This window comes from Podarcis vaucheri (assembly GCF_965113315.1).
Source record: "Podarcis vaucheri genome assembly, chromosome: 5".
Classification (NCBI taxonomy): domain Eukaryota; kingdom Metazoa; phylum Chordata; class Lepidosauria; order Squamata; family Lacertidae; genus Podarcis; species Podarcis vaucheri.
Genome location: NC_138763.1, coordinates 40455227 through 40474758, shown reverse-complemented (window position 1 = coordinate 40474758; position 19532 = coordinate 40455227). Strand labels below are relative to the sequence as shown.

The following is a 19532-nucleotide window of genomic DNA, read 5'->3' as shown; positions in this document are numbered from 1 at the left end:
TTCCTTATCGTTCTGGTATCTTACCTACCCGTCTTGTAACCTGCTTTTGCTCTAATTTCATAGGAAGCGTTACGTAAATTTCATGAAGGTTTTCTAAACAAAGTAAGTGGTAATTAGCATAAGTGAGCCAAGTTTTGCAAGAGAGGAACTACCAGGCTACAAAGAGGAAAAAAACGACACAAACCAGATCAGTTATCTTTATCTGTATCAGCTGAAGTCCCTGAGGGAAGAGAAGCCCTATCCTTGCCCACTAAACTGGAAAAGCAGCTCCTGCAGCGCTAGAATTGCCAGCTTATTCTGGGTGTGCCAGGTCTCCCTTGTGGCAGGTAAATATCTTCTCCACATGGCATCATAGCAATAAAAAGAATAAAGCTTCATGTCAATCAACTATTGGAGGCACAAGAGCTCTGCCAGAAGAGTTGCCAGCTCCAAGCAGCAGACTGGGCATCTCAGCAGAGTTATATAGATCAGGGATCCCAGCACTGCAACAAACTTGGATGCTTCTTCTGTTTCTTCACCTGCTTCAGTAATATCATCACCAACTTTAATGACAACAAGTCAAAGCATCAAGGACTCATTCATCCAACATACCCTAAAGTTATGTATGCCACCATGTGCCAGAAATGCCCTTTTGCTAGTTTAGAGTGCTGATAGGTTAAATGGGGATGCTGTGATATAAGTGAACAATACAAAATGAACGCAAATCAATTTCACCCCTGCCTTTATTTCTCCCTCCCCTTCCTTTGTGGTCTACCTCAGTGTTTCCCAACCACTGTTCCGCGGCACACTAGTGTGTCGCGAGATGTTGCCTGGTGTGCCGCGGGAAAAATCAAAAAATTCGAAAACATTTTTTTTAAAGTCACATTTTCGATTGGGGCGCCGTCACTAGATGACCCCTGGGGTTCCCTCCCTCCCTCCCGCTCTGCGCCTCCCTCCTCCTCCTCCTCCGGGGAGGCCCTTCCTGGCTCTCGGCCAAGGCTTGGCGGCTGCCACTCACTCACTCGCTCGCTCACCCGTCCCTCCATCCCTGCACCTGGCCTTTCCCCCTCTGTCCCCGGCGCGGGGGCTGCTGGGATCCGTAGTCCCCTCGCCCTTGGGCTCCGCGCCCGCGCGGGGTGCGCAAACTACGTTTCCCAGCGGGGCCTGGCGGGCCGGGCGTTTTGTTTGAAGCGCTCTTCTCCCGGCCATGGAATGAGCGCAGCGGCGGCGGCCGGGCAGGCAGGGGCTCTTCCGCGCAGACTCCGCGCAGCCTGCCTGCGCCCCCGCGCAGCCTGCCTGCGCCCCCGCGGAGATCGGGCGGCAGGATGGAGCCCGGGGATCCCCGCGGAGGCGGTGCGGCAGCTGCCCCCCAGGTAGGGCTGCGTCGGGGTGTGTGTGTTATTTTTGCAATGCTGCATCCGCGCTGGAGGGGACGCATCGGACCGCGGGGAGACCCATTGGTGGGCGTGCAAGGCAATGCATGCATGCAGGCGTTGCATGGAGTGCAGTGCAATGCAATGGCAACGCGGCGCCCTGCATGCGTGCATGCAACTTCCACCGGCGCTCCGGACTTGGCAGGTGAGGGGGGTCCCCAGTGGACGGCAGAGAGAGCCGGGAGGGCAAAGGGGAGCCGGGGGGGAGCAGCGCTGCTTCCCGAGCCGAGCCTGGGGGGAAACTTTGGCGTCATTGCGCCGGGTGTTGGAAGCGGAGGCTGGCGGGGGCCCCTCACCTGCAAAACCTGGTCACCTCTCATATATTTCGTGCATTGCATTCATCGCCTGCTTTCTCCTCCAAGGAGCTCCCGGGGGTGCGCGTGGTTCTCCCCGTGTTATCCTCGCAACAACAGCCCTGCAAGGTGGGTCAGGCGAGTGGCCCAAGGGAGCACCCAGGGATTGTCCTGGCCAGGTGGGGTGATTTGAACCCTGCTCTCTGCCCGATCTTCGTCCTCATTTAGCCCCCACATGTGCATGACTGTGCATGACTGAGGTTTTCCCCCCTTGTCTTGGCTATGGTGTGAGTCTGTCGTTAATTAATGGGGTTCTGCCTTCGGAGAAGATGAGCCAGCCCTCAAGGAGGTGATTATGTAATTTGCTAGCAATTCATGTCCCTCCCGGCGTGACGCTGTGCGCTGACGTCACGGGGCTGTAATGGTGGTGTGCCTCGAGATTTTTTTCATGAAACAAGTGTGCCTTTGCCCAAAAAAGGTTGGGAAACACTGGTCTACCTGGTGTCAGTTTCAATATTGTAAGCCCCTAGGGAGCAGGGACCTGACCTTTCCTAATTTGAAAATGTTATATAGTTGGATGGTAGTATGGAAATATGCACAAACTACATGCAAAAAGTGCATACATTCACTTTTACAGATTGGTTGTTATACTCTATTTCAAAGGACAAAGAAGAGTCAGAGGCAGCAGAACTGGAGTTTGTAAACACACTTGATAAGGGCATAACTAAAGTTTAGCAGTGCAATCCTCCATCAGATTCTACATTGGCAGGGATTACGGCACAGCTCCCATTTATTCAAATGGAGAGGGATTGTGCCTTTTTGTATCGGCTTTGCATTACAGAGGTGATGTGTACTGGTAATTTCTGTTATTGCTAGTTCTCAACCCATTACTGTTGCTTGCAAATATCTCAGCGCATATACATAAATGCCCACAGTACTTTTTTCAGGGGGGAATCTTAAGTTTGGCCTCATTGAGGGGCAGTATTTCAATATGAGTAGGAAAATGAGAGTACCCCTAAACATTTTTAAAGAAAAAAGCACCGCGTGCCCATCACTTTCACTGAGCTGAGAGCCACAACACATCTTTTTGGCCCTTCAAAACTGGCAAGTTTTTTGAGTGTGGATTACACATGGGGCAGCAGCAGTTGCAGAAGGCCAGCTCTTAAAATGTCCGTAGCTTCCCATCCACTCATCCTATCGCAATCATAGCAATAAATGCCCTTACCTTGAACACAGAACTTGAGTTCCTTGGCATCAGTAACCACTGAGGATTGTAACTTTTCAGGTACTTTCTTGCTCATCCGGTTATAGCTGCGTTGTTTCTTGGTCTCCCCCCAGAGATTGGAGCCGCCATACATGCTGGGAATGTTGAGGACTGCGATACCTTCCAGTGAAGTGCTACTCAGATCCAGAACCGTTCCATCACACTGGCAGGTAATGGTGGGAGACAAAGATAAAGGAAGCTATTGTGAGGCGTAAAATGCCCTGCATCAATGTATTTATTTAAACACTTCTATCCCACTTTCCTAATAATCCAAGGTGACTTCTAACTGCCAAGGAGCCAATAAAACACCACCTTTATCAAAACACACCACAGCATTAATGTACAATCAAGAGTATCATTCTAAGACTGTGGAAAGCTTTCTGAAACAGAAAGGCATTGAATTCCCCCTCCTGCCGAAAGCTGAGCAATGACTTAGAAGTGCACTCCAAAATCTCAAGGGCGCTAGGAAAACGACTCGGCACACTTTTTTACAGCTGTTTTTGTGCATTTACTGAAAGGACTTATCCTGCACGGGGCCTTGCTGAAAGATTAGACCAAGTGGAGAGGTGTATGTGTGCATATGTAGAGAGAGGCATTCTCTGAAGATAAAGGCCATGCGGGATTTCAAGGGAGAGAACCAGTAGCTTGAATTGGGCCCAGAAACAAACATGAACCAAGTACAGTTGACACAAAACAGGATGAATATGTTCTCACTTCCCCTTTCCTACATGGGAGGCAAGTCCCAGCATTCTGAACCTGCAAAAGCCTTATGGGCCACATTACAAGGCCGCCCCATGTAAGATACCTACAGAAATTAATTTGGAAGATTATGCAAAGATAACGGCAGCAAGAGCCTGGGTGTGCAGCTGGTGCATCTGATGCAAAATGCATGAAAGACACTCCTTGGTGTGACTTCTGCTAGTGCAGTGGCAAAGCCCGATGGCAAAATTATTCTGATAAGGTAACTTAAAATGCTTTCAACAACAGATAAACTCACCTCACTTAAAGTTGTGACAGTTAAAGTGGCAGATCACCAACACATTTGCTTCCAGATACCCTCTCTCAACATAGCCTTAAAGGATGCTTCCAGGGACAAATGACCCTACAATACCCTCAAAAAATGGACCAAAATATACTGGCATCACCTTTTATAAAAGGGAAGGGAGGCTTGAACAATTTTTTTTAATTGATTCAAGAAGCTTGCTATAAATGCTAGTCATCACAGGAGCAACAGACCCAGACATCAACAGAAAGCTATGTTTAAAAAAGCAGGTCTAAATACAAGGTAGATAAACAGCAGTAGGGTCACTGCTTCAATTCAGAAGGAACAATGATTGCCAACAGTTAAACTTGGTTCTGTTGTTTTTCACGGGAATATTATGATTGAACCTTCTCTGTGCTGCTGGGTAAGCAAAGGTCTGGCAGGACACAGAACGTGATACAGTACAGATGCCATATATTCACACAGCAGAGGAACGAGCATCCAATGGGCAGAGAGAATGTTTCCCTCTTTAACCGTGCTCTGTCTCTGTGCCAGTGTGGTACAATGGCCTCTTTGAGAAGGGGCAGCTGACAGGCTGTTGGCAGGGAGACTGGAAGTAGACATTTGCAGCTGGGGAAAAAACCAACTTTATTTCCAGGAGTCTATACCGTAACTGATGCCAATTTCCAAAACAAAACTGTCATTTCACTGTGCTCATGACAGATGCCTGGAGCCAGAGGGAGGGCAAACTGTTGCTTTCATGCCACCGGATTAACACTTTGCAGTCCTGCAAATGGGAAATGAGGGCTATCTATTTCCACAAGCATTACATCTAGGCGCCTTTCCCATTTCACTGATGTACATCAGTACAGAACCTGGAAAAGGCTCAAATAATTTGGCTGGGTAAGTAGAATCCCTGTATGTAATCAATAAGTCTTTTTCTGTCTCAGAACATATATCACACCGTGACAAGTGTTAGCACCCAAGCCTGTGTGGAGGTTATAACAACAGGCCTGGAAACTTTTCTTGCAGATCCTATTGTGATCGTTTGGGTGAGTGATGGTTACTTTGCACATCATCAAAAGTGTTATTGTCTTTATTACTTCCCATGTCCCATGACTCAGCCATGGGACGGAAAACAGGTTCTGGGGTTAAGGCCAAGCACCAGCTGGGCACTGCTCACTGCATATTGCCCCAAAAGCTTCTGGCAAGATTCGCTGTTTGTATATTCCACATCTGACTTCAATTCTCAGCCATGAATCCCTTTTTGCATTGTGTTAAACAAAATAGTCAAAGACAACCATTCAATTGAAAGACAGCTTTGTATTTCCCCCCCTAGGCCAGCTGGCTCACAGAGAAGCAATCCCAAAGAAAAATCAAAGGTACCAATTCTAAGGATGGGATGGAACTGCAGAGTAGGGCATCTTCCATACCTCACTGCAGCTGGAAAGGGCAACTTCTAAGGCTTCCTATATACTATTCCTCAATATCTGCCCTTCTTGTGTCTGGAATGCCTCTTTATGAAGTATGGTATTTTATTGCCTCCTTCTTCTGAAAGTTATTTCCCCCCTAAATGCTTAGCTTAAAGTCTCCCACTTACTAACATGGTTTCTAAAGAACTGGAACTCCTGCTTTCCTTAAGCATGATTTTGCAAGTTTAAGCTAATATCAGAATTTAGGAAATTTTGAAACTGTCGGATTATTTTTTTTGCATTTTAGGAGGATGAACTTTGAAACAAAAGGTATCCACGTCTGCCCAGGTGTAAGCACTAAGTCTGCTATTTTAAGCAGTAACATGTGTTCTTGATTAAATTCAGAAGTCTGGTGGTGGGCAATATTGTTTGGCAATTCTTAAACCTGTTAGGAGGCCACTGGAATATGTCAGAAAATTTTGACAACTGGGTACTGATGTAATGGGCCCACAGCCAGCAAGGTCCCCAGATTCTGAGCTTTCATTTGAAAATTATCACACCATCCCGAAAGAAAGCTAGGAAGCAAAATGTGCAGATACCCTTCTAACATATTTCTGTAAGGTAAACCTGCCTGGCTGCTTCTACCCTTCACTGCTTTTACCCAAAGAGTCAGTGCTGTGATTGAAGAGTGAGTTGTTTTGATACCAGGTGATAGGAATCCTTGCTTCCTAAAAAGCTGCTGGTCTTTTGAATTAGTACAACTTCTGACCTGGGTTGCTGTCTTACTAGTTTTAGGGCTCAGATGAGGCCATTAAATGTGCCTATCTTTCCTATAATGATTCAAAATGATCGCTAAGCTACATAAAACAGCATGAAAGTAAATGGCAATGTACATAGCATACATATCCCAAATGTGAGGGTAACAGTATTTGGGCAAGGGGGGTTTCTGTCCCACCAACCTCAGCCTGCCCTTAGCCAGCCCCCAACTTCTGTCCTCCTTACTTACAACCAATCCAGAGAGTGGCATGACCTGCCTGCTTCCTCCCCTTAGCTTTCCTTGCCACTTTCCCCCTGGGAAAACCTGCTGTTTACCGCTGAATCAGAGCAAACGTCAACTGGGTTTTCTCTGAATTGATACTGGCTTCAATTTAGTGCTAAAAAGTGGGTTTGCTAGGTGAAAGTGGAAGGGCAAAGGCAAAACCTCTCAGTGTGGATGAGCCTTAAGTCTCAGTGTTGCCCTTTTTTAGAACTCAGAAAGGAGAAGTATGGCGACAAAACGAGAATTAGTTGGCTCAGCCTTGCGATTGGCTCTGCCTCTGCCTAATATTGGGCTCCCTGCCTCCCACCCTACCCATCCCAATGGTCACCAGCCACCACTGGAGGATAAACCTGCTAGGATCCAGCACAGATGAGAAGGACCTAGGAGTTGTAGTGATTCACAAATGGGATACAATCTCAGCAGTCAATGCCTGGAAAAGAAAGGCAAATGCTATTTTCAGCTGCACTTATTTTATAGATGTACTGGGTGTGCAGGACGTAGGAGGTAATAGTAGCGTTCACTTAAAAAACAAACCAGTAAAGCAACCCTCCCTAAATTTTAAGTAATGTTGGACAATGGGGAAAAAGTTCCCTAGGGAAGCTGTGGAATCCTGTAGGCTTTTTGTTTTTTGTTTTTTTGCACCCTGTTACTAAACGGATCAGAGATACAATTACTAGAAGGGAAGGTCAGGAGAAGTGTCCAGATGAGTGGGACCCAGACATTTGATGCGCTGGGGATGGCTCAGGTCTAACTGTGCATAAGTTGTGTGCTTTATACAAAGCATGCTTATTATAAAGCCCCTACCAAGGCTGAAAGGAAAAAAGGGAGCTGTAGAGTGAAAAATTGAGGGAGAAGGAAAAGGGCAACAACAACCCAGCAATCAGCAGTAGGGCATGTCCACATGGGGCTTTTGAGATGATCTGGATATGCTCACCCAGTGCAGTAAAGTAAAAGGGAAAGGACCCCTGGAGTGTTAAGTCCCGTTGAATTCGACTATGGGGTGTGGTGCTCATCTTCGCTTTTAGGCTGAGGGAGCCGGCTTTTGTCCACAGACAGCTTTCCGGGTCATGTGGCCAGCATGACTAAACTGCTTCTGGCGCAATGGAACACTGTGACGAGTGCCAGAGCGCACAGAAATGCCATTTACCTTCCTGCCACAGTGAAAATCCAGACACAAAAATGGTTGAGCTTCTTTTTTTTGGGGGGGGGGCAAAATTGATGAGCTGCTTGTTTTTTTAGTTTTGCCCAAAGTTGCCATATGTCCATATTTCCCCAGACATTTTACTGATTTCTGCCTGGACGCAGCTTCTGACTACAGTACAGTACCGACTACAGCCAGTGTGGTGTAGTGGTTAAGAGTGGTAGTCTTGTAATCTGGTGAACCGGGTTCGCTTCCCCGCTCCTCCACATGCAGCTGCTGGGTGACCTTGGGCTAGTCACACTTCTCTGAAGTCTCTCAGCCTCACTCACCTCACAGAGTGTTTGTTGTGGGGGAGGAAGGGAAAGGAGAATGTTAGCCACTTTCAGACTCCTTAGGGTAGTGATAAAGTGGGATATCAAATCCAAACTCTTCTTCTTCTTCTATTCCAGATATGTCTGGGAAATTCCAAATGTATGGCAATCCTAGCCACAGCAGTACCTATTTTTCTACTTGCACTGGCGTGCTTTCAAATTGGTAGGTTGGCAGGACCTGGGACAGAGCAACAGGAGCTCACCCCGTCGCGAGGATCCAAACCGCTGACCTTCCAATCTGCAAGCCTAAGAGGCCACCCACATCCTCACCTTTACCTCACCCAGTGCACTGCATTCCCAAAAGCTGCACATATACACAGAGTTAATCTAGGCTGGCACCTCCCCACTCTGCAAACAATACTAGAATATTAGCAAGGCTAGAACAGACAGGTGGAGGGAAGGATGCAAAAAGAACCCTAGTGGGTTATCTAGTTGGCATCCTTCTTCCTACACTGGTGAACAAGGTGCCTCTGGGAAGCCCAGAGGCAGGACATGAGTGCAGCTGTGCTCTCCTGCTGCTGTTTCCCAGTGCTGTCTCTGATCATTATGACTAGCAGCTATGGATAGCCTTTTCCTCCATGAATATGTCTACACCTGGGACCTTCAGCATGTACTCCAGCAGCTGCTGTACCAGTGATCTACAGCCCTTCCTCCGAGGATCATGGGGCAAGCCTTCAAAACAGGTGGCGCTTCCCTGTTGCTTTTCACTGCCACGCAACCTAGTTCTGAGCATAGCTTTTGACAGGAGGCCATCTTCTGTTGTGTTGGACAGGGGGAGTCATTTGCAAAACACTCCATCGCCAGGGCAAGGTTTTTGTGCCAGCTGACGTTTCTGCATTCTAGCTTTAATGAATAACTAATGAAAGGTTCATTTATCCACCGATGGGGAAAGGAGGAAGTTTACAGAAAACACACACCTCCCCAAAGCCCCAATACAAACTGTGTAAAAAAGAAAAGAAAAGAAAAAGAGAGAGTAAAATGACAGGGCTCTTAGCAACCCCTGGCAAGCTGTTCACACTCCTCTCTAATTAAAGGCTGTTTCCATCTAGCCCAAAGATCGCTGTATGCAAACACGGGGTGTACACACACACACACACACACACACACACACACACTCTCTCTCTCTCTCTTCCAGCCAAGCTCTGAAGTACAGCTGTAAGGAGGAGGGGAAGAGGCTAAATTCTGCTCTCCTCCAACTGACTTCAGAGATGGCAAGAGCCCAGATGCTGGGACCAACAAGTACACTTGAAGGAGGATCCCTCAGTGATGTGTATGCACTTTTAAAATGCCGCTTAGTGTCTATGGCTGTTTTTCTTTTCACAGAACTGCTGCCTTTGGTATCTGAGGAGCTTCCTCCACGGCAAAGAAACTGCCCCCGTGCACCCAAATTAGCAGTGGATGGCAATGTCACTAAAGTATAGGCTGGACTGAACTTCTAGCTGTTTGCAGAAAAAGAGAGCTTCTGCTTACACATTGAACAATGAAGGGCAACAGGCTATTTATTGTTAGCTGGATCTGAATGTGTTTTAATCCAAAGACTTGCTCATATCTGTAACTGTGAGCCTGAAGCAGGATTCCAGCTCCAATTAACAATAAGATGGGGATTGTTTTCAGGAAGGCTGTGGAAGTCATAAACCCCTGGAGGTGGCCCTCCAGTAATGGCCCTTAGGCAAAGCTTTCCTGGGAACTTTTCTCTTGACTCCCTCCTGGGCTGTGGATCCATGTTTGGAAGAAAGAGGCAAAATGTACCTGCTTCTTTGCCTCCCCTCTTCATTGCATTCAGAAGCACAGTGGAGACTAAAAGAATGCACTGGACTTTCTTTTAATCTGGTCATTTCCTGACAACCTACCGTATTTATTTGAGCATTCATCCTGATTTGCTCGCACAAAGTGTGCAGGGAGGTTAGACACCATCGGCTTCTGGCTGAACATTTATTCTTATTTGCTTGTCGAGAGGTTCTACGGCACTGAGTCAAGCAAGTGTTGTTCCACTCTTTCCAGTGCATTTTCCCGTCATAAATGGCCAAGCCTTTAAGGTGCTACAGGATGGTTTGAAACTTCTGCCATGATATTTAGAAAAAATGCGTACAACAAACCTGTTCTTCAAATATTAGTATGGCTGGTTAAATAAAATATGTAAGATCAAAGTTTTAGCTGATTAACACATTTGTTTTGTTTTTGGGCCAAACACTTTCTGAATGCAGCAACATGCTTTCCTTGTTTTTAGATGATGCACGTACACATCATAGCAAGCATTACAATAGAAGAGGCATTCCTTTGTGTATGGGAGAATGCCTCTTTTAAAATGGGACGACACCTACAGTTTTTATATGCATCTGACTATATATTCATAGTATGTTGGGAATGCCCTCCCCAACCCTGCTACCCAGTTAAACAGTGACACCATTTTAGCCAATTAACATTTTAATCTATTGATCTAACCAGCTAGTTGATTAAATTGATTAAACATTGCAGTCTTTGTTATTTCTTATAATCTGGGGGGGAAAGTTCAAGCAAGTTTGGAGCTCCGTTGCTGATGTTATTTGCCTATCAAAAATACTCTCAGTGTTGACTAATAGTACAAGGGCTTGTTTGGAAATACAGGAACCAGATGCTAAATAATAGGTACCTTGACTCAGCATCTCAAGTCACTGTGGGCAAGTCTTAGTTGCCTGCAAAGCTTACGGTTGCCTAATAGATTTGATCCATACCTGCTTTGAGCATGAAAGGACAATGGGTTTCTTTCCTGCTATTAGTGTTAATTAGCTGAGAAATGCTACAGTGGAAGTGTTATCACAAAATATTGGTGATGTGAATGGCCACTTAGGATATACCCACACTTAACGTTTCTCTTTTCTCTTTTCTTGCCAGGCACAGTGCACGCTTTAAAACTGCATGTCCAATCAACCTTTCCCCACAAAAATCTGCTCTTTAAAGCTCAACTGGAACAGACGTCAATCCGTGGAAACCCCAAATTGACGTTTGCACCTATTAAGCACTAAAGAGTGGCTTTTTGCAGGGAAAGCTCCAGGGCAAAAGGAACCCCTTCAAAATGCTCAGACACAGAGCTTTTAAGTGTGGACTTGTGCCTGGAAAGTGTGGGGCAAAAGGTAAGTGTGGATAACCCTTAATTTGGAGTGTCACAGACTCTACCTTTTACAGTTCATTGCCACTTGACCTGACTTTTTACATTTCCCCCCTTTCCTCTGAATTCATAGCTGTAACACTCATGGCATCTGATGAACTGCAGTCTAGTATGTGAATGGTGAAGCCATAATACAGTATATACCCACCAGTTTTTAGGGTCCTTCATTGTTTTTTTCACAACCAACTAACATGGTTACTCCTCCGGAAGCAGTGAATTTATAGCAACTCTGAAAGCTGATTCCTACATCATTCCTGCCATGTCAAAACTCCTGGAAATGGTTCAAGGTGGTGGCAGCAGGAGCTCCATGGTACTCTTCAACGTTACAGCTGCTACATAGAGTAGACCCCATTAAGGAGTATTCCTAGCAGGTTGTGTGTGACAGGTGTAGGATCAGCTTAATGGAAAGGGGGGCCGGAAGGGAAATTTGTATCAGCACTAAGAATTACCCAGATAGTCTCCTGGGCAACAAAGAGGCACTGCAATCACCCGGACAACAGTCTCCAGTAGAAGCGGCAATTTGAGGATCCCTGGAAACTCACCTCAATCTCTACATAGTCGTGGAGCTTCTTGCAGGTGGCGGCAAAGGTTTCCGTTGTGCCAAATTCAAAATACCAAAGTTTATTCTTCATTCTGACAGAGAGAACAAAGAGAGGGGGGCATTACAGAAGGAGAGATCCCCTCCATCATCTCCTTTTCCAAACATACTGTTCCTCTCCAGCAGTCATGAGCACCATGTCTACTGCAAATGTCTGGGTGCAGAGAACTACCACACTGCCACTGGAAACAGATAGAAAAGAACATCTTCTGCCTCCCAGAAAATTAGGGCCATTGTGCGACTAAATTCTCAGCTGGCATCATAATCTTTTGCGCAGGGTGGTCTGGTGAAATGCAGGAGAAGGGAAGAGATCCAAGACTAAATTCACAGGGGCATTTTTAAACCATTACACAGAGGGAGTACCAAGGCTCTGCAGAAATAAAAACTTGGAGTGCTTATCCAGGCTTACTCCAAAATATCTGTGTTTGGACAATAAATTTGCAAATCCTAGTTGAAAGATTGGGACCAGTGAGATCTCTCTGTACTGTAATCCACCCAGAATAGGTGGCAGGGGGGGATCACCTTGCTGTAGAGGGACAGCCATGCTGCCGTTGGGCTCCTGTAAGCATAGAGGAGGTGATGAAGGAGGTGAAGCATAGAGGAGGCGTCCATATTCCTCAAAGAATAAAACAAAATGAATGCAAACAATGCATTTCTCTGTTTTTCATGAAGGGTGTGCGGGGGAGGGGATTTCTAGAGGAGAGTAAGCTTGGTGATGTGATAATTGCCACTTAAAAAGTGGGGGAGGTAGATGATCACATGTGACCTGGACTGGTGTACGTAGTGGGAAGAATGTCAGCCTCTAAAGTATTTTGTGTTTGTGTGTGTTTGTGCAAAATGGCCTTGGTGAAAGGGAAGGTATTGCTTATCATCCTCCACAGGCATTCTCTGACTGCCTTCTCCAGAGCAACCACAACAGGAGTGCTACCAGAAATAAGAGTCAGATTTTCCCAGATTATACAAATGTAGCACATCGTGAAGCTGAGGCTCCAGTACTTTGGCCACCTCATGAGAAGAGAAGACTCCTTGAAAAAGACCCTGATGTTGGGAAAGATGGAGGGCACAAGGAGAAGGGGACGGCAGAGGACGAGATAGTTGGACGGTGTTCTCGAAGCTACAAACATGAGTCTGACCAAACTGCGGGAGGCAGTGGAAGACAGAAGTGCCTGGCGTGCTCTGGTCCATGGGGTCACGAAGAGTCGGACACGACTAAACGACTAAACAACAACAACAAGCACATCTCATGTTGGGGGAAAAGGCATTATTTCTGAAACAGAAGCATCATGAAACATCAAGGAATGCCATCCAGACTGCATGCAGTAAAATGGTAAAAACTGCATGCTTTTCACGCTAAACACTGATCATCCCAAGGAAGATGGCAACTCTCTGGAAAACTACCAAGGGTCACCCACTCAAAGCTGGTTGGAGCTGGGTGCCAGGCTGGAAACATGAGAAATACCACAAAGACAGCTTTCCATGTGACACCTTGCTATGTTTGCGAAAAACTTGAGCTTTTATGCACATGACTTAAAACACTGCAAATGTATCAGGAGCAACAATAATGGGTCAGTATCAGCAGCTTCCTTTCATTGTGTGCACACGCAAGAGACTCAGGAAAACAGCTCCTTAGTTCCTTGGCTGTTGTCTATGACGGTGGAATACAGCAATTTGAGGTTCCTGGCATAGTCCATCTCCTTTGTGGGGTAATTAAGACAGCAGGTGCAATAACAGCAGGCAGTACATACCTTCTTAAGAGCTCAAGGTTAAGCTGATACTTAACATTATTACTTTTATGGGCTCATACACACTTAGCTTTGCTCTGCATCTCTAGGCAAAGATCTGGGCTTTCCAGGTCCATGTCCAAGCATGGTGTGTGTGTGTGTGTGTGTGAGAGAGAGAGAGAGAGAGCGAGAGAGAGAGAGAGAGAGAGAGAGCGCTTCCCCCACATTTTACTGCTGAATCGGACCAAACAGCAATTGGGTTTTCTTCGGATTGCCATTTGCTCTGATTTAGCAGTAAAACACAAATTTCCCCCGGAAAAGCTTTGGGACACACACACAAAACCATGCTCAGACATAGACCTAGAAACCACAGACCTTTGCTTAGAAAGCAAGGAGCAAAGATAAGTGTGGATGAACCCAAAAGTCATCAAGAAGGCTTCATGTTGATATTTTATTTTATTTTAAGAAGTATAAGCAAAAAAGGGAAATTTTCAAAGGAGAATCTCAATTGTTTGAAACTCATAAAGCCAATTAAAATTCTGAAAATTTTGCCTAATTTCAGATTTGTGCAAAATGTTTGCAAGGAGGCCCCGGCAAGAGGGCTAAAGCCATGGAACAAATGTGCACTTTTGGACTCTCTACCATTCACTTCTTCATAATAAGACTTGGCCCAGTTAGCTTGACGATCGCTGCGGCTCTCCACTGTGAAAGATCCAAAATTTCAACTCAAACTGGAAAAAGAAAATTGTCCTGCACTAGCCTTTTGATGGAGCTAAGAGCCTTTGGGGACAGAGATCAGGCTTACCTGATTTCTTGCGCTAATATAACTGTGTGGGAACCTTGCTGAACAATGTGGTCCTGGAGAAAGGGATTGAAATCACAAACGCTAAATGCAATAACAACCAGAAGCACAGTGCCTCTGAGTCCTTGCTGGATAATCATGGTTCTCATGCACAGAATGCGAGAACAATCAATGCTGCCATGTTTAGAACAGCTAGCTGATTAAACAGGAGTCAGCAGAACAAAGCGAATGTGAGAGAAGAGAAGAGAAGTGTCTTTGAGGAAGGGATAGGGGAGTGACTACATTTTTTTGTTTTTGTAACAACACCTGGCTACAGAATTGAGCAGGACTCCAAACCCTTGCTTCAGCAGCACCAGCTATTTGGCAACGGAGAAAGCAATGGAATCTTCTTGGAAGTTTCTAAGCGTTGCCTCAACACTGCAAAATAAGGCACCTGCTCAAGGATAGGGAACTTGCTGCCCTTCAGATGTCGCTGAATCACAGCTCCCATCATCCCTCATCATTGGCTACGCTGGCCAGGATTGATGGGCACTGCAGTCCAACAACATTGCAGGGTGGGCAGAAGTTCCCTGCCACTACTTTAAGTGTAAAATATCCTTAGATAACTCAATGAATACACTCAGACTCAACCTGAAACAGCTGCAATTTTGGGACACAGAGCAAACATTTGTGTTCACTTTATATGTTTAGCTGAAATTAGTTCCTGCCCCAATAATAGGGATAATGCATTGGGAATTGGGCCCAGCGAACTGAATGGGATGTGTACAGTGTCCTTTGTATTTGTTGCTTTGTTGCTGCTTTTATTTGATATATGTCCCCTTGAGCATTTTTAAATAAAAAGCAATCTTTTTTTAAAACAACAACAACACCAAACTCCAAGTCAACCAAATAAAATAACTACGTGAAAAGAAATTGGGATATTACATTATTTCCAGTCACTTTTCAGTGGTATTTGCTTAAGAGGAATTTCTGAGTGATTGTGCCAGTTTCCTCACAAATAGGTCTGAGAGGTTCAGGGGCTCTGAGTTGAACAACCAACCTAGGACCCACCCGCCCCCTAGGTTCTCCAAATGAGGACTACAGGAAGCCATAGTCTCACTGGCAAATAAGAGCAGAACAGCAAAATGTAAGGAGGTGTGGGGTGGATGAGAAACCCGCCCACGTTCAGACGAGAAAGAAAAGGCAGAGAAGACAGGTTGATTTACTAAATGCAAACACACATGTCAGGCAGTATTTATTTTCACTCTGCTACGCGCCTCATCCTGACATTGTTAGAGTTGTCGTCAGAGGTTCAAAAATTGCACGGTTAATTTTTTGAAGAGGCAATTATGCATGTCTGAATAAAGTTTGCATAATTTTGAACTGCGTCTTGTTAAAAACAACTTTGCAGATTTTATACTTTTTCATCTCCATTTTTTTAAAAAAAATTTGCAGGGGAGGAAGTACTCAGGAGAGACTAGGGGATAAAGCCTAAAAGCAATATGTGGAAGGAGGGTGTGGCCTGATGAAGCACTCACTAAGAGCTGTGCTGAGTGATGGCTTCCTAGTCCCCGATTCCTGGGAGCTGTGCCCAGTCTCAGAGGAACCGACCAAAACGTTTTCAGGTATTTCTCCACAATCATGCGACATGTCTCAGAAATGTGCTCTGTTCACAGAACAGCTGACATTTTCAGGATCGAGTTTCAGACATTCTGTGCTTGAGACTATATCCTGCATCTTGCAAGGCAGACAACCTTGCAGATTCTTAGAACCAGAGGCTTTAGTTTATGAGAGGCTTTAGTTTATCAACCGCTACATGCAGGGGGGTTGCTAAGTACAGACCTATGACACAGATTTCCATTAAGTTTGCATATGCTAATACCTATATGACTCTGGGCAGTTAAGATGCTGCGTGTCTGCACCAGCACTGCATTTTGCAGGGTTCTCAGCCACCTTTAAGTCAATTTAGGGGGAGGTTTTTTAAAAAGTGGAGGGGAAGTAGCAGACGATCTGGGCTTCACTGCAAAACGCCCATGGCTTGAGCCCTTAACAATGCCCTTGGCTACATATGGAAAGGGCTTTTATAGAAAAGCAAAGTGTGTCAGTATAAGAGTGTGTGATCAGCTTGGTACAAGTTGCCTCTGACCCTTGACCACTGCTCTTCAGCTTATCAGCAAGATGTGGAGCAGGACAATGAACGTTATTTCCTGCTTACACTCCCGATAGCCCTTATCGCCAGCTGTCTTCACCCAAAGACAACAGACTTCAGCTGCAAGCCGGTCTCTTGGGAACCCAGGGGTTTAACCATTGTCAAAGCTAAGGTGGACGTGGAGTAATCATACAGTTCTGGTCCTTTGCTATTCCTAGACTGAAGCAGGGAGATCCTAATGTAAAGGAGGGACTTTCAGATCTGAGATTAGAGTTGAAGAACCTGTGGCCCTCCAGATGTTGAGTCCACAAGGTCCTCTCTCTAATTCTGTGAAGGGCAACCCCTAAACACATCCACTCCCTCGCCCCCACTCCAGATTAGGTTTGAAAGCAATCACGCTTTCAAAGCTGTTTACACCTGCAGAAGTATTGGGGTGGTCGCACAGCTTCAGTTTGCATCAGTGCATATCCCATAATTTCCCACTGAAATCCCATAACTTTTTTTTTTACTGCAAATTTTCTGGTTTGTTGTTTCATTTCTGCTAAACTCTGAACAACTATGTGGTAATATTTGGGAAGCATCGGACAACAAACTAAAGTAGAACATTGCACTATAAAGACAGGGGTTGCCATATGTCCGGACCTGGCTGGTATTCAGCCCTCCTTGCTTAAAAACGCATGGGGTTTTCTTTTAGATTTTGCAAAAAAAGCTAAACAACTTTTGTGTCCAGATTTACTTTTTGAAATAAAGTAATATGGCATTTGAAATATGGCAACCCTATAAAGAACACGTTGCAAAATACATACAGTACAGAATAAAACTCTAGTCTGGAGGGGCCCGCAAGGAATGTTGAGGAAGCTTATTTCCACACAGGAGGGGGCTTAATGTTGCAAATGAGCCATTCAGATATTCAGGTCATTTATAACTAGTAGTAGTAGTAGTAGTAGTAGTAGTAGTAGTTGTTTTTAAGCAGATTGGATTTCCACTCCAGATTAAATCACTGGGTTGGAGGGTACTGGCTGGCATTTTTATGCCAATGATATTATAAGGACTTGGTCAATACACTGGCTGCATGAACAGCATCCCTCCTACAATAAACATATTGTGTTATAATCAGTAGTGACCATGCTGTTTAAGACTGGGCTGTGGAGCTGGGTTCCATCTACGTCCAGTGCTTGGGACTGAAGGATTAAAAAAAAAAAAAACAGGAGGGGGAAGAGAATCAGAAGTTAGGGGTTAGCAGCAGACAATCTAGAGAATGAGTTTGTTATTATTTTTTTACTGCTGGGGTACCTGTATGTGTTAGGGTTCTCAGGCAACTTTTTGCCTCACATTGCAGATTACCTTAAAGGGCCCTGGGTTTTATGCAGCTTGACTTTGGAGGAGAGCGATTTGCTGCTCTGCCTTAGGCAGCAAAATGGTGTGGGCTAAAAGGAGAGTCCCCTTCATCCCAATATGCTTTGCATTGTCACTCTCACCCCAGCGCCTGAGGACTTCCTCTCTCTTTTTAATTGCATGTCTGATGGCACCTCTCTAGCCTAAGATGACTCCAGTGCAGTCCTAAGACCATGGTAACCTAATAGAGATTGTTTACAGGAAGTGTGTTCATGTCCGAGCTTCATCCCCTGTACCAAAATTCTCACTCAGTCCCCAGAAATCTTTCAAAGGTTTAAGGACTGCTGTAATGCTGTAAAGACAGAAACAGCAGCTGTTCCACTCCCGGCCACCTGTAGGTGTAAAAACATCTCCAGAACTAAATAAGGCAACTCAGAGGTATGGCGCATCTCACTAGGTTCCTTGCTAAATACTCCTCTTCGCATTGTGTGGTGCCCTGCTCCTTCCTAAAAAACAAAACAAACGCACGTTCTCGCCTTTTGGATTTTTTATTTAATTTAACCAAATTTATATACCGTTGGATTGTAGTAAAACCTCTAAGCAGTTTAGAAAAGAGTTGTCTACTTGGAGCTTTCTTGAAGAGAGAAGGCTTGGGTTTGAATTCATGTGAGAAAGTAAGTGGAACAATTGTCAGAATGTGTTTGCATAGCACAAGCAGGCGTTTTGTGCTATTTTAGGCTGGAGAAAACAGCCAGAAAACTATTGTCTGACTTGAAAGGGGTTTATAAAGGCTTCTGTATATTACCAGCCTGCCCTAACCTGGCATCCTCCATACGTCTTGGACTACAACTCCCATTAACCTTAGCCATGTACACAGCCATTTCTATTCTTCCACTGCCACGTCTGGTGAGGATTTGCAGGTTTTGTTTTTTTAAAAAAATAAATACAAAAATGTCAAAAGCTGTTAACCAGAGGCAAAAATGGACGAGTCAACAAAACCTGCAGCAATTCCTCTTTCAAACTGTGTTGGCTCTGGAGGAACCACCCTCTCCCATTGTCTGCTTTCAAACTTAAAGAAGCCATTTAAGGCTTAGCCTAAATATTTTGTCAAGATTGGAGTAACTACTAGGTCTGCTCACAATTTCATTTGGAAGCGGTGCACAAGATGGGTTCGGCAAGTGTCAGGGTATTCACACACATCTCGCCACAAGCGTTTGAAAGTCAAGCAGACCTTCATTTATGCATTTTCTCTTCAATGTCCAAAGCTTGCTTCTGTCAGACACAGGACTCTGGATGAAGTAGACTACTAGTGAAACTTTCCACATGCATTACAGAAGGTTCTGGGGCATGGCCTAGGGCAGGGGTGAAAAATCTTTTTTGGCCTGGTGGCTGTATTACCTCTGTAGATAGCTGTGGGGAGTTGCATTCTAGGCAGTGGATGGGGTGATCAGACCCCAAACCAGTCAGGGCCAGATGTGTGCACTATCACACACCCTTAACACAAAAACACTGAGACTCTTAAAAGGCTCTAGAATATTGAGTCAGAACATGATGGAGAGCATTGACTGGGACTCTTGAGCCTCCTGTTTTCTCTCATGAACTGAGAATGCATCCATACACACTTAGCTGAAGATTGCAGGAACAGATTAGTTGCAGTGGACAAGCAAACATTTAAGGAAGTCTATCCACACATGGAGGATAGATAAAGCTGCCTTATACTGAGCCAGATCATCCACCAGGTGGTCCATTTAGTCCAGTTTTCCTTACTCCAATTGGGCAGGGGGTCCCTTTCTCAAAGCTATTACCTGGGACCTTCTACAAGCAAAGTATATGTTCAACAGATGAGCTACGTTTCCTCTGTGAGGAATTTTTGAAAAACCTGCAAAGAA

The 19532-nt window shown here is 45.2% G+C and overlaps 1 protein-coding gene across 1 annotated transcript in view; it reads right to left on the bottom strand.

Moving 5' to 3' along the window:
- Positions 1–19532, bottom strand: part of DGKG (diacylglycerol kinase gamma) — a 164957-nt gene that overhangs the window by 12970 nt on the left and 132455 nt on the right. Inside the window, 2 exon segments of the mRNA XM_082221770.1 lie at positions 2931–3132; positions 11602–11692. Of these exon segments, the coding sequence (XP_082077896.1) occupies positions 2931–3132; positions 11602–11692 (293 nt within the window).